Source organism: Helicoverpa zea, chromosome 18 (assembly GCF_022581195.2).
Source record: "Helicoverpa zea isolate HzStark_Cry1AcR chromosome 18, ilHelZeax1.1, whole genome shotgun sequence".
Taxonomy (NCBI): Eukaryota; Metazoa; Arthropoda; class Insecta; order Lepidoptera; family Noctuidae; genus Helicoverpa; species Helicoverpa zea.
Window position 1 is genome coordinate 10,702,925 of NC_061469.1, and position 16,345 is coordinate 10,719,269.

The 16,345-nt window shown below is 35.7% G+C and overlaps 1 protein-coding gene and 1 non-coding gene across 3 annotated transcripts in view; both read right to left on the minus strand.

Moving 5' to 3' along the window:
* Positions 1-2,922: 2,922 nt before the first annotated feature.
* Positions 2,923-2,994, minus strand: Trnad-guc. The gene has a single exon. It is a non-coding gene; the product is annotated as a tRNA-Asp (tRNA).
* Positions 2,995-7,759: 4,765 nt separating this feature from the next.
* Positions 7,760-16,345, minus strand: part of LOC124638915 — a 193,916-nt gene continuing 185,330 nt past the window's right edge. For both annotated transcript variants that reach the window (XM_047176068.1, XM_047176067.1), the window contains 5 exons: positions 11,554-11,726; positions 10,474-10,693; positions 9,911-10,250; positions 8,556-9,690; positions 7,760-8,064 (listed from right to left, as the gene is read on the minus strand). In XM_047176068.1, the coding sequence (XP_047032024.1) occupies positions 7,868-8,064; positions 8,556-9,690; positions 9,911-10,250; positions 10,474-10,693; positions 11,554-11,726 (2,065 nt within the window). In that variant the 3' untranslated portion in view covers positions 7,760-7,867. The remainder of the gene's footprint in view (positions 8,065-8,555; positions 9,691-9,910; positions 10,251-10,473; positions 10,694-11,553; positions 11,727-16,345) is intronic.

Below are 16,345 nucleotides of genomic sequence, written 5' to 3' on the forward strand. Positions count from 1 at the left end.
GATGCATATGACAATGATTTCTGAGAAGTTTTATCATAACTCTCAGTGTCTATTCTAAAGTGACCTCGGTTTTTACCAATGTTATATATAAGTTGCTTATGCTTCCGCGGAAGTTCCAAGGATGTGTATTGATCATATTGGAAAGTAGTTAGTTAGATAAGATGAACATTAGCCTACTTTTAACGAAATGGCCCTCCTCTAGACGCGGGGCTTGTGGCGGGATAAAGGGGAAAGTGTGTTCGTTTGTCACGCTAAAACTGCTGAAGCGATTGAGACAACATTTGGCATAGAGATAAATCGCAGAACCTGAAAACGAGGATTCGTACAAACAGGTTATAAAAACAGCGAAAGGAATATGTTACTACTTATTTTGCTACTCTTGCCTACTTAATGCACGCACGGAAGCAAAGGGGTCTTTCCGTGGACTTTCCGCGCTAAACCTTTCATTTACCTAAGTTGGCTCAGCAGATTTGGGGTGCCGTGAAAGCGCGACATGCAATGTTACCTTCGCATTTATAACAATTGAGATGATAGAAGTAGTCGTGGTGGCCTAGTGGGTAAAGGACCAACCTCTCAAGTCGAGGGCGCGGGTTCGATCCCAGGTCAGGCAAGTACCAATGCAACTTTTCTAAGTTTGTATGTACTTTCTAAGTATATCTTAGACACCATTGGCTGTGTTTCGGATGGCACGTTAAACTGTAGGTCCCGGCTGTCATTGAACATCCTTGGCAGTCGTTACAGGTAGTCAGAAGCCAGTAAGTCTGACACCAGTCTAATCAAGGGGTATCGGGTTACCCGGGTAACTGGGTTGAGGAGGTCAGATAGGCAGTCGCTTCTTGTAAAGCACTGGTACTCAGCTGAATCCGGTTAGACTGGAAGCCGACCCCAACATGATTGGGAAAAAGGCTCGGAGGATGATGAGATGATAGAAGCTAGTTTTATCTGGGTGCATCAAACTCAGGGGCGAAACTGCGGGTCACAGTTAGTTTAAGCACAGAGGCAGCTCGTATATTCAGGTTTGTAGACAAAGCTAAAATGTGGGATACATTTTGGCTTTGTGTCTGCTCCGGGAACGCATCCGTTATTCCATTGGCATTTGAAATGCACAAAGTTGGTGGAAACTGCAGCGTCTTTCCAAGTTTATCACAAAAGATCTACACTTGAATGATGAATTGATGAATGAGAAAAGTAAAGCTATTTTGCTAATTCTTCTGGTCACAATTATGATAGACAAAAAAGGTTTCCAGAACGTTGAAAGCTGTTTGACGTCCTGTACCTACACACTTGCATCTATCTATCTATTTTTCAAATTACCTATGTAGAGGTACCTTGCGGATTATCTATCTATGAATGATGCAAGTTGCAACTTACAAGTCGTCGGTTCAAAATCGTAAAAATAATTGACGCCAAATAATTCAGGTAAAAAAACTCACCCTTCTTAAAACAGTTGCCTTCTTCGTAATACACACTGATTTACAGCCATTTCCGTTGGCAAAGTCCGGCTTTCAGAGGGTACGACAAAAACGGACACCTGTAAATCTTTTAAGCCTGGAGATTGCTGAAAGTGCGTCGCCCAACAACTGATGCGAAAAAACAGTGTAATGTGTTGTGCTTAGCCCTTAGATCTCTTATGCGAAGGGTCCCTGCTTCCCTTATCTTAATGGTTCTAACTAAAGGGACATACGGGGTGGGCGGATGGGTAACTGATTTTGGTAATAAATATTTTTAGTTTGAGATGTCAGTCGGTATTAAAAAAAAATCCGAATTGAGAGCCCCTCTTTTTGAATAGTCGTTTAAAAAACAGTGAAAATAAAGCGTACCTATATTATTTTATTAACCCCAAAAAATTACACACGTTCAACCGTAAACTCAAACTCAATCAACCCTGATTGATTTTCTGTAACAGAAAATAATTCCGTCATTATCAGATTTGCTAAGAATAATAATTCTTTGTTCACAAGAAAACTGCAAGCAGCATTCACATGTACAGACCATGAACCATGTACAATATAAGTTAGCTCAACTTTATGATAGTATAGCTACTTGCCGCAAGATGGCGCTAAAACCAATTACAGTTTTTGTTCACTCAAGCTCGTTATTTCACTTTACCGTAAGTCCCTCTAGCTCAGTGGTTCTTAACCGGTGGTCCGCGGACCACCGGTGGTCCCTGGAGGCATTCCAAGTGGTCCGCGAAGCTTAGCTTCGCGACGTTGCTATACGTTATCTAACTTTAAACAAAAATATAAGTACGTTTGGGCTAAATTTTACGTAATATTTGGTTTAAGTCCGATAAAAATTTCGCGCTCGCCTTCGCTCGCGCATTTGAAAACTACATAGGCAAGTTTTTCTTTATTTGCATTTGCTTACCTACACAACTGCCGACATGAGTTTAGCCTAATTTAGGTAAACCGATGAGGTGGTCCCCGGTAAGACAAACTTTAGTTAAAGTGGTCCCTCATGACTAAAAGGTTAAGAACCACTGCTCTAGCTCAACTAAATCCCTGTTTTGTCCGGATGTTTTGGGGTCCAGATTAAATCGTCCACTGGGACCAGAGCTTAGAGGGGACGGTATTGCGTTTACACAGTTCAATTGCTTTCACTAATCAGTTAATATCGAAAATGTATATCGACGGGAGGGTTTCAAACGGTCGTATTTCAGCGTTTTGAAGGGTTTCTTTTATATTGTTGGAAAGGGTAGGAAAGTTTCATTGATTATTTGGTTCTCTTTCATTATTTTTTGGGAATAATATGATAAACAAATGTTACAAAAGAAAAGCCTCTTTACATATTAAAAAAATGTGGCAGACTTTATTAGGAACAGAAATTGTTATATTTAAAAATTCCATTGGTAGAAAGTAACGAAAGAAAAATAAATCAATTTACTAGAAACACAAAAACTTAAAAGCATGTATCAAAAGAGATCTCTCCGGCGGGGAATCGAACCCCGGTCTCCCGCGTGACAGGCGGGGATACTGACCACTATACTACCGAAGACCGTGACATTGAAGTTGAAATTAAAGTTTATTTCTTACGGCAAACTAAGCAAAACACATCACCATTAGTATTTTGTTTTACTACATTAAGGGCTGATTTTTCAATCGCCAGATAACTCCTATCTGAGGAATATTTTTAACGTTTTGACAGCTTTTATATGGAAAATATGTCAAACCGCCATATTTATTCCTCAGATAGAAGTTAACTGATGGTTGAAAAATCAGCCCTTAATGATGTTCTAATGAAAATAAAGAATAGATTACTAACACCATTTTCAAAAGCTTTAATTACCAGCAGCAGGATTTTTATGCAAATGTTGAAAAGGTAATTAATTACCTACGTGGGGTTGCATGGAGCGCAAACAAAAACGTCCATGATACCGACAGCGCGGTATCATTAGTTAATTTATTAATTGATTAGTAAATTGGTGATTAGGTATTTTACATACTACCTACCACGGGACTGGTGTTAAGCAAAATAACAAAACTGCTTTTGTATTTAACAAAATATCATGATTGTGCAAAATCAGTTCGAATAGAAATGAGAACCTTTTTTTGTCTTGCATTTTTTTGGATATGCGGGATTCGAATCCATGGAAAGTATATTATAAGTTGGTGGTTAAACCAAAACTATCAGCTTTTATGTAAATAAGGTATTTCAAAAGCATCAGGTAAATAAAAATACATAATATTCATTCAAAATGCACTATATTTTATATTTTCAGTTGCTATTAAATATTACAAAACCTTTTTATAATGTAATACAGTTTGCAACGTAAAAACTTCTTAAGAAAATATGATATTTTTACACAAAATTAACTATGGTACTTATGTAGATATACATTTATGTATATAAGTATAATATAGTGTGCTGTTAACATTCCATTCCGTGCAAAAATAAACCATTAAATGTGATGACCACAATCACTGGTGTTTACACAATGGACCATGTTTCCCGCCCTTACAATGTATCTCAATTCAAGATGGCGTGCCTAGATTATCTATGGAACGCATATAATGGGTACGTATTTTATTTAAGCCTTAATTTGTCATTAACAATACAAATTATAAGTCGTTAACAGTCTCGTGTTAGGTTCTTTTGTATTACATGCAATTTTTCATGAAATGCTAATATTTTTGTCCCAAAAATCCAAGTGATCATGGTCACCACACATCCGTTGACTAGACGAAGTAATGTACCGGCTAACCAATATTCAGAGACAAAACTTTTAATAATAAACTCCTTATAAACTAAACAAAGTTTGTTAAAGAATAAAACTTGTAACATGAAGGATAGATACATTTTAACCCTTAAATGCATGAATTAATGAATTTTATTAAAAAAAATAGGGTTATAATATTTGAAATGAGTGGAAATCGGGAAAAATATTAAAAAAAATTATAAGTCATATTTTACAGGGTTTTTATTGAAAAATATTAATGATGCATTTTTGGGACAGTATGCAAAATAGACATAAAAATTCTTTAGGTATGAAACAGATTGAAGCAATCGTTCCCTTTCTTAGAACATAGAAATACATTGCATTTTGTGCATTTTATAAAACTTTGCAGCTTACATCCAGGCCTCATGCATCTCATGCGACTTTCAGTTTTTACTTGGTTGTGACCAATATTATCACGACGAACGTCAACAGCCGGTAAAACTTGGCATCCTTTTTTTCTTTTTGCTTGAGGTCCTGCGGCAACGATACTACTGTTACTTGGACGTCCTCTAGTGGGTGGACTCACGTCACCATAAGTACATAGTACATCAGCAAGCTCTGTCCTAAACTCTGCCAGATTCATGAGTTTTCCCGGTTCCAATCCCTTTTTGGTCTCAACCGATTTGTATAGAACCCAGGAGTTTATTATTGCGACGTCTAGAAGATGGTAGAAAATTCTCATATACCACTTTCTGGTTTTTACTTTTATTCTGTATCTGCCCAAAAATGAATCCATGAGATCAACGCCCCCCATATGGGCGTTGTACTCCTTGACGATTTTTGGGCAGTCTATAGAGATTTTTTTCTTTTCGGCTTTGTCATACCGTTCTATACTCTCGACTGGTTCAGCGCCTACATAAGTGGAGAGCAGTACCACCTGCTTATTATCTTTCCAACTAACAGACGCAATATCTACTCCATCGACATGTGTAGTAAATTCCACATACGACCCTCTAGGCACTTGTTTCTTCATCACGTCCTGTTTTGAAGGTAGCTTACAATTTTTACCGAGTCGGTTTCTTTGCACAGTGCCTACACATTGAATACCTTCCTTGGCAAAATAGTACATCAAGGGCAATGAAGTATAGAAATTGTCATGGTAAATAATGTGATTGCATTTTCGGGGAATTATTCTTGCAAGTTTTATGACTGTGTGTGACACAACTCCTATATCGGGCTCATTAGGCAAACGATCTTCTTTTTCTTTACTTCTTTTGTTCTTCGATCTTCTTTTGTTTTGAGTATTATTATTGCCCGCAGCGCCGTCATCATCACTTTCCAAAACATCTAACAAATCTTGTTGGGTTGGATAAAAATCGAGATCATCGCCATCTGATTCCAAATCATCTTCAGAAATAGCGCCATCTTCCAACTGCCGCAACCAAAATTCAACTTCAGCGTCTCTCCGATTATTTTCAGACATATCTATAACAAAATTATAGACCACATGCATACCACACCAAAACAAAAGCAACAAACCAAAAAAGGAAGCATGGTACTAAATATATGTCGTAATAATACCATTAGTGCATGTTGTCCCATTTTTGCATCAACACGAAATAAGCCCTCCATACACATGATAGTTACGGAATATGGACAAAAGTACTAGCAAATTAATAAATAAGAGCCTTACCTGTAGAAAATATTTTTTATTTAACGAATACACCAAAATATTTCTAAATAATCCACTTCCAAAAGTACGTAAATGAATCCGCTATCAAAAATGCGCGCCAATTGGTAAAACGTCAGAAAGATACAAATATTGAAGTCAAATGTCATTATTTTAGTTTATTTTTGATTAGTCAATGGACGAAGGAATCATTACCATTCAGCCAAATGTATCGATATCAAAACTGTTGTCGGATATCCGCGCAAAAAGTTATTGATTCATTTTTGGGACTCTATGCATTTAAGGGTTAAGTTCGATCATCTTTTGGCCATAGATTTGCGTGGTATGTTCCAAATGGGGCCACATATTTGTATTGTATCAAGATTTTGGCATCTGTTACTATTAATTTAAAACTGCCATCCGTAGGGCGTCGGAAGCTCAAGTTTTCATATTATTTTTATAGGAAAATGTCTTAGCTGCTCAATATATTCTTTTTTTCTGTTATTAAATAAAACACTTTTTTTCAAAACTATTCCACATATTTTATAGTACAACTTTTTATTGTACTTCTTGTTTAGAAATGATAGACATAGAAAATATTATTCATAGTGTAATTTAAAATAAAATATGTAACGATTTGTCTCTGAAAAACATACAATATTTTAAGAGAAGTAATCTAAGAATTTATTTCGAAGAATTAATTATTTTTGGCAGGAATATGTTTGTATGATTGCAATGTTTATAAAAATCCTACCAGTAATTTATTTTATGTCTGACCTAAAAACCCTAAGTTTCCAATAAATTACAAAGAATGATTTTATTTTAAAGTCATATTGTTGTAAAAACCGATAAATATAATTTAGCTTTTAGTACAAAATGTTGTCACGACACTTCGTATCAAGTGACGATTAATTAGTTTTAAATAATCTATTTTATTCGTAACTTTGTCTATTGCTTATAAATTGCGTACAGGCGACTTTAACCAACTCCTACTAAGTATGAATATTCACATTTTTATACTGCTTTATAAAACTACTTAGTACTTTATTCAAAACTTACATTTAAAGTAAATAAATTGAAGGTAACAGAAATAAATGAAAGACGATATTTTAGCAACACATGTTTAAGTAAAGGCACAAATAATTTAAGTACCTAACACATTAAATGATGTCTACAAACTATATGTAACTTACATTTAAAATATACACGGCTACATTTTAAATGAAACACAAAACTAACTTATTTTAAATCGAAGGTTCATTTATTTGAAACACTATTCTTAAATGAAGTACAGTTACATTTTTACAATACCCAAAACCAGTTTATAGCCAGCTACATTTATTTTTGGCACGCTACTAAATAACTAAATTCGTCCATAACTGCTTTTCTATATATCTTAAAACTATGTACATAGGAACAAACGTATGAACTGTATGTACTTGTTTTATGTACATTTCTATTTACAAGTTACATTTCCGATGACTTCATTTAAAATGTCGTCAAAAATGTTTTTGTTTAAATGAAGTGATGTCTTTTTGTTCTTATTTAAATGGAGACTACTTTTTTACAGTAAGTTTTTGGTGGCATTACCCTGGCAACACGTAATAACCGGGATAAAATAGACACTAGTATAAAATAAGTTTTTCCTTACAAATGACAGACATTTTATTCCCATTTATAAAGAGTAAAAACGTCCTCGATTTCATAAATCCTGCGTCACAGTCGCGGTAGGTGCCGTTGTTCAAACTAATAATTTGGATGAATGTTTGGCAAATGTTTGACTCATAAATCTTCGGTGACATGAGCCAACGTCATTAGCGAGATGATATTTTTATGATCGCTTTGGTGGCGCTTTTGTGATATACTGTGTTTTTAGGATCGGCTTTTATTGTTGATAGAACCTTTTTTACGAAGGAGGAATCGAAATAAATAAGTTTAAAATACAATGTTTATTTCAAAAACAAGAAAAAATAAGTACAAGTTGTATAAATCAGAATCACCAATCAGACCAGCTTTGGGCCAATACACCAACATTGCAAGTCCTACACTAGTGCTGTTCTATCGATGCTCGCATACTCCTTGCCGGACCGTGGCCTAGTGACGTGCCTATCGGCTGACACATCGCAGGAACTGAATGATGACACAGACAGGGACTCCATGTAGTCTGACGTATCAGAAGCACCGCTGGACGTAGATTTAGTCGTCATCTGACTATGCCTCGCTGTAGCGTCTGTCTCCACTGCAAAAAAAAAGAAATAAAATTTGTAGAAAAATAAATGAGGTAAAGGAAACTCCACTTAATAATTAAACAGCCTTGAGCAATTAATTTGATTTAATAAAAAATCTAACAAAAAAGTAGATTTTCTCGCTAATACTGAGCCAATTATAAGTTAAAATTACGTTCCGCGAGCGTACACGTGTGACCTTCAATTCAGAAAGTACTAGATTATTCATTGGTCTAACACAGAATTACTGGACCAAAAATTGTTTGAGTCCTATTTACTCAACACTAGCCGTTTTCGTGCGGTTTGACCCGCGTGCCGTGGGAACTACTGCTCGTACTGGGATAAAATATAGCCTATGTTGTTCGGGAAGAATGTAGCTTTCCAACCAGTGAAAGAATTTTTTAAGTAGGTCTCGTAGCTTTTGAGTTTATCCATTAAAAACAGACAAATATACAAAGTCTTTATAATATTAGTACAAGTGATATGAAGATTTGTGCGAACTTACCAGGTCTCTTCTTCCGTCTGGTCAAGGTATCCACATCGCAGGAGTTAGATTTCGTCAGCGTCGCCACCTCCTCAAACTGAAATGTCAAGTTCTTCAAAGGATCCGATGAGTTGGACTTGACAAACGCATGCACTGGGGTCAGAGACTTCCTCATCTGCTTATTATTCTTTATATGCTTCTTTATTGACTTAGAACTGGTGATAGGCATCTCAAATTCATTGAAATCTCCCTTATGATGCTTTAAGGAACCAGTTGAGACCCCAGAATCATTTGAACTTGACGAGTCTCTATTTTTGTCAGATTTGCTCGGAACGCTAGACGAACGCCTTATTTTGACGGCGTCTCTAAACTTTGTTACAAGCAAACTCTCGCTTTTCTGCTCCGGTACTTTGAACTTGTCTTTGGGTTCAACTATTTCTAGACTTATTGGGACTCCTTCGTTTATTCTATCGCTTTTGATTGCCTTTCGTAGTACTGTTGGCGTGAAACAGATTTGGCTGTTGATACCATATTCATCATCGTGTCTTTTAGTAAAGTCTGCAGAACTCGACCGTCTGGTACTGATCGTAGTGTCTGACTCAGAATGTTGAGTAGGATCTGACATGTGACTGATCCGACTCACATTATCTGAAAAATTCTTATTGCTACTAGAAATGCTGATCTCTAGAGGTTCCATGTGCATGTAGTTCAAGTGTTCGTTACAACACTCTGTTGACGGATGAACAGTGTTGGTTGTAGCTGTTGATATATCATCGTCATGTTCAGGAATGTCTTCGAGAGCATCTATCTCTTCCTGACTGAAGCCTGCACTCCTTAAGATCTGCAGGGAATTCTCGAACTTCTCCAAAGTCGAGAGATCTATATTCGCGTAGTTTGCGAAATCTATCTCTGGTACTGGTTTCTTTACAACTGGGGTAACGTTGACATAGTTGGAATGTGTTTCGGCTTCGTTATTGTTTACGCTAGTATCGCTAGTATTGCTATTATCACTTGTGTTGTTATTGTCGGTTTGTTTGTTCTCTACGTTTTTGGCTTCGTGTGTGCAGGTGCACGGCTGCCCGTTGATCAGACATTTCAGTTTCTTTGGTGTGTCGTATATACTTGAGGGGTCGGCTTGAGAATCTACTGGGTGCTCCTGAAAGAAAATGGTCATGTTAACTTTAACCTTTATAAAGTAAGAGCTGGAATAGGTTAATGAATAATATATAATTCAAGAGTCGCTTGAAATGTAATAAAAGCGAAATTGAACTTGAACCTATTAGAAATTCTGTATTAGTAATTCAATTACGTTGAGAATATTAAATCTCATTTTGATTTTATACTATTTGTGGACATGATATTTTAGAATATCTCACCTGGATTAAAGGCATTGGTGTTTTGGGCACGTCGTAGTTCTCGTAAGGCCCACTGAAGGACTTCTTTCTGCAGCAGCAAGGTTTGACCTGCTGCCAGCACTGGCAACTGCCTCCAGTCTTGGCTGGCACAGATGGTGTACAGCAAGCCACAGGGCTAGCTCGTTTGGACTCGAAACTCTTGTCCAGAAGGCACGCACTGCGTGGTACACTGTACTCGGAGGCACTGCCGCTGGATCGAGAGTATATTGACGCTCGGTCGGAGTCTGAACGTTTTTCTAGTATGTTATCCATTGTCCAAACTGGGGACATGATGGAACCTGGCGTGTTCATTGTTGATGATCTGGAAATTTGGAGAGAAAGCTTAACAGGAAATTGAATATAAGAGAGAAGTGGCTTCCTAATTTATTTTATCTAATCCTCGTATTTAAAGGTCTCTGTAGCCATTATAGAGAAAAACAAAATGATGTACGGTTACAAATATTGGCTTTAGTGTTCCTTCATTCCGAAAGACAAAAACTTACAAAAGTAAGTCAGTTAAGTCCTTACCATACAATACCCCTTACCTGGTCAAATGACTGATCTTCCCAATGCAGCTGGAACACCGTGGCAGCGAGGTGGGTCGTCTGAACTTCTCCTCGGTGCTGTCCATGCTGGAGTCCAGGTCTGACAAGCAGTGCATGGTCTGACTCGCCGGGCCTGCCCACGACGGAGACACAGACCTCATGGATGTGTGGAAACACTCGTCCATGCACGAACTGGCGTCTGAGAAACGCTTTTCTAGAACTGCAAGAAGAATTTAAAGGTTCAGATGATGAAGGAATACTGGGTAGAAGAACGTGTAGGTACGATTTGTTATGACATCATTAGATAATAGTTAAAGTGAATAAACAAATTGTTAGTAATGTAGTGATAGGATCAACCTTTGAGTGTCTATATCTAGCGACCAAATATTGTGTTATTTGTTACTTGTAGAGAGAAGGCAGTTGCAGCTGCTACCAAAATTTACTAGGTACGCAATAAAGTATGGCAGATTTTTAACAAGTCCCCACTAAACAAACATAGGTGTTTGCAAAAACGTGTGAGACTGAGAGTGGTCTATATTTTTATCGTGAAAAGATAAGATATTTTCGATTACACTGCAATGTTTGTATGGTCCACAGTGATAACGCAGACAGGCCGCACCTTTTTTTGAAAGTAAATGACGTAGAAGGTGACTCTTGACGTCATAGGACCAGCTTGTGAAGTGTTTGTCTCTACTATTTTCATAATGTTCGATCGATTCGTATGAATATAAGAACCAACAGATACGAAAAAAGTCTGAATAACACGTTCCCCTCATATTTCTTGAAATATCGTAGGCTAATTCTGCTCGTAACTAAGGTGACTACACAAAGATTAGTTTTTCAACGATGATGAGAGTAGTTTACGAATATACTATCGAAAATAAATCCCGGATTTAGTCAGAGATACTTATTTTGAATTTTATTATCTTAGGTTAAGACGCTTTGTTTTATAATTTACTAACGTAGTAATTAAGTAAAAATTGTTACTAGCAAAATGAGTCATGGTCACTTGAATACATGAATTTAATTTATATATTATGTCGTCTTATCTTAAAGAAAAGATAGAAAGATTCTAGTTACCTGATCCACTTCTAGAAGCTATGCTAAGCCTGGACTGCGCCTCATGGCTGTAAACGTTGAGCAGCTCCGTCAACTCCCGGCCGCCTTCCGCCGCGAAGATGAAGAGGCCCTCACCTTTACCGCAACGAGAGCCACCTTCCACGCAGAAACGTTTGTCGACCACGCCGTAGCGTCTGTGGGAGAGATAATGAAAATATAAATGTGAGTTTGTAGATTTTTATAGAATACGTAAATTCAGTTTAATAAACCTCTTATTTTACACTTATGGCACGCACATAAAATGGATCGAAAGATTTTTGTCTTAGTTATTCTTCAATATTTTGGATAGATGCAAAGGGGAGTTTAACCCAGAAATGGGTTAATAATACAGTAATATAATAGTTACACATCTTTTTCAATAGTTTTGCTCACTAGGGTGTATCCCAAGCCCCTGTAGAGTAGACGTTTCCTTGTTACACGGGGGTCAATTTAAAAAAAACCCTATTTTAAAAGTATCTACGTATTCCAATCCAACACGAATTAAATTGATCAGACACTGAAAAGCAGATGATTCCCAGATACCTACTTACACGTACACGGGGGAAAAAAAGTCTTTCCACCCAATCGTGCGATCCGATCAAAAAAAGGGGAACAGCCACGCGATAACTTACAGTAATTACTTAATTTCGTTATTTTCGACTTTTTACTCAAAGTGGAGTAATTTGTCAAAGTTTTATACCTAGTCTGTGGACTGTAAAAAGGATGATGCTATCTGCTCTTTTACGCGTTGGACTCTGGGTAAATCGTTACCAAGGTACTCATGTTTTTTTTTTTTTTTTAATATTAGTTTTTCTTTGCGTTCCTTTTTCAGGGAACCGATTAATGCGAAAGTAACTAGGTATTTCTATTTGTCAAGCTTTTAGCTAAAACTTTTGAATCGATTAAAATACATGTCTAAGAGCACAGATAGTCTAAGAGCCTTTGAAAGGACAAAGGCTCCTTTTTATTCAGATGCAGTTTGTAGTATGTAATTCCCTCAAGACACAGGTGAAACCGCGGGGCACAGCTACTAGTAAATAAAGCTCCCGAACAGTTGGTCGTTACTTGGGTGGCCCGCATGTTATTAACGTAATTGTAATCAGGATTCATTAAGTTGGTGATTAATTCTGATTGATGATGAGGGACCGACGTGTAGTTGCTTTTATTTTGTGAAGCGACTTTTTAAATAGTGTTGACTTCAAAAGTCTGAAAGTCGAAGTTATTACGCTTATCATGAGTCAACTTAAAGTTAGACTAGACTGAAAGTCTGACCTCTAAATACTCAAAAGTTACTTAGCTTTAAGTCTTAAATAAAGTATTTTTTGTAGCAATTAATGTCAGTGTGTCACAGATATAAAATGTTTGAGCTGTCTTTAAAATTGAAGGGCGGGGCGATCTTTGTCTGAGGGCCGAATATTAGTATTAAAGAGATTTTTATATTAAAAATATCCAAAAATACTTTTCTGTTTACTAGGTAATAAGTGTTTAATTCGTAGGTTCGTTAAACTATGTAAACATTAAAACAAAATCCATTAAATTGGAAAGTCAATGTTGTAAATCAAGACATGAAAGGATTCATTAGTAACATTTGAAATAAACCTATTTCGTGTTTTCCATCCGAACGTAGCAAAGAGGTTTATTACTATAAAACGCGAAAATTGGAAAACGAATTAGTTGGCGTTTCTATTGAAGTTAGTAATTAATCCTGTCTATAGCAGACTATTTTATTTTACACGCTTTTCTTATTAATCTTATTTATTTTATTTACCAACTTGACGAACGTCATCACACTATCAAAAAAAAAATGGCGGAAAACAGATATTTTCAATCAAAATTGAAGTTATTACAAGTAAATGTTTAAACCTTCAAAATATACCTAGTTGATAACTGTAAGAGTGTGAAATATACTAAATGGTACCTACAAGAAAAAAAAGAAAAGAAAAAAAAAAGAAAAAAAGAAGGAATTACTGAGAAATATTAAGTGAAAAAAAAAAACATTCAAAAACTTTAATTTTAAGCTGTATTTAAAAGCTAAAACTTTTCTAGTCAAAATTGATTACGTATTACACCAAAGTGGATTTTAATTTTGACTTCGAGTTTCCGAAGTCGACTCATTAAATCTGTATTTCAAGTTCTATCAAGAAAATTATGAAGTAAGTAATACCACTTAATAAACATGGTAAAATATTATTTATTGGAATTTCTCCCTTTAAGTGGGTTGGCTAAGTTTGTACTGTAAGTAAATATTGAATTATTTATAGGCGCGGTAATATCAACCGATCGTTATTTACTCACGTTACAGGTATAATAACTAGGTATAGAACACAAATATTTTTCCTCATTGATACGTTTAGTCTTTATAATTCCACATCGATATTAAATTACGCTGATGATAGATGAAAAAAAAACCTCGTACTAATTAAGAGAGTTCCAGATATTGGAACTCTCATACGTAATAACCTATTACAATTTTTTTCCAAAACAACATCTAAAATTCTTTCCACACACAAAATACCGAAAACAAAACACTAACAATTTAAATATAGAACAAATTAAAGATTAAAAAAAAATTGCATCATAATTTGATCAAAGGAGGTTTTAAGTCAAAGCAATGATATTCGGCGGCCATGATGGAATTTAATTTTGACAGCAAATGCCTTAGATGGACGGGTGCTGCGAATTTCATGAATGCAGCCAAGATTCAGGCACCGTCTTCTCAAACGGCTAGATGGGACAGCCTGTAATATTTTGTTATTTTTAATAAAGCCCTCTTGGTTATGTGAACAGTGATTTTGTTGGGAAAATGTTTTCCGCATAGACTATGAGAAAATTAATAAATAAATCTTCGACATGTTTTCATACCTACTAGATTTTCCCAACTAAAAGATTTTTACATATAAGAAAAATACTATTATTATGTTGATTTTTATGTACTCCATTCTTGTATTAACTTAATTCGCTTTCCTTCAGTACTTGTCATAAACTATTACAACAAACCAATGTTCAGTCTCTCGTAACACATACTCAGATTAATATTTGTTCTACCACTTTAAACGGCTTTGAAAACCCAAAAAAAGCGGTTTCGCTCCCGAGTTCATTATTTTTCTTCCGAGTACCTTCTAAAAGATCTTATATCCTGGTACAGACTTAGTTGGGCCACAAACGATGTCGGTGGAGCTGCATCCGACAGATCGCCTTTGAATTATTTTGATTCGCCCTTTTCTTTGTGGAAATTGAACGGTCCCGCCATTTATTTCTGGTATTGCCATGTCATTTCGTTTGTTTGAAATACTTATGCTTTTGAATATTTCAGATTTATTTTCTGGGGAAAGTTGTTTAATAGAATTTTTTTAGTTCAAAGGAAGATAAAAATAATTAAATTATGAGTGTTGTTCGTTTAGATAATGCGGGTGTTTACATTCCAATCATAATTGTTAAGGAAAGTTATTTTTATGATACATAAAAAATAAAACAACTTTCTTAAGAAACATCCTCATTCCCACTTAAAACAACAATAAACTTGCAATAAAAACCTGTGAAAACGTGTCGCGTGTTTCACTCGTAAAAATTACCGCAACAAAGGCATTTCCCAGTTAAAAAAGTTTTATATCCGAATAAAACTAACACAGCTTCCTGGCATAACGCGACACGTGTTAACGTCATTAAAAAAAAATGTCAAATTCGGTTCGCACCAGAAAATATTCCAATGGAATTCCAAGTTCAAAAAGCATTTGAATTCCAAAATAAAAGATGGCTGAATTCAAAAGTCTTTGTTCGGATCGTTTAGTAAATGGGGCAAAGGTATTTTCTATTCGGTCGGTTAGCGTTTTAACAAGGAGTTTGCAGTCCAGTCACGTAGGTCTTTTACTAGAGAGCTCATCGTATGAATAAGGAAGTCGGCAGAGTGTGTTTTTAAATAGCATTTAAAATTATGTCTTCGATTTAATAGAGACGTTTAGATAAAATGTTATGCGCGGAAGTCTTCTTTCTAAACTTTTTTCGAGAACAGACATTCACGATTCCCCAGATCGTTCTCTTGAATGTTAATTTGATAAAAAGAAACACTCTTACTTTTACGTACTTATCTCAAAGATCTTTACAAAGTGCTTTTAAAACCACAAACAAATTAAGTCGTGTCAGAATATTATTCAGAACTTTTATTGGCGACAATCAAAGGAGGTCGTCAAAGTTAAACCATAAACCAAATCAATAAAGTGACTTTAATTTCGATGAATAATATTCGTGGAAATACAGCTATAAATTTTATACTGCCTGCACTTAAAGACAGATCATAAGTATACTAGTACTTCAGAACAGGTATTGTGAAAGACTTGTAGCATTGTACATACAAACGTATCTTTTAAAAAGATGGGCCCACAAATATAAAAAACTAAGGATGAAACGAGCTATTCCTAGCGGGCAAGAATTAAATATTTAAAAAAAACCAACTACTTAGGCTTAATTTAATATGTGTCCAAAAATAATTGGTTTTCCTTTTAATCAGAGCGTCAAGAAAGAGGGATTTTATGTTTAAAGTCATAATCTTGAAGTATTTTCAGGCTACATTGCCCGTAGGTACAAAACTCGTAGTTATCGAGTTTTCTTTAGGGTGAATCGAAAAATAACAGAAAAATAATATCTCAAAGGAATTTCAGACAGCTTACTTTGGCATACTTAATGGCTTACTTTGGGAATAAACAAAACTGTAGCGAAAACAAATTTTGGGTCAAAAAAGGTTGTCTGAAAGGCATCGGCTAGTCGCTTTACATAACAA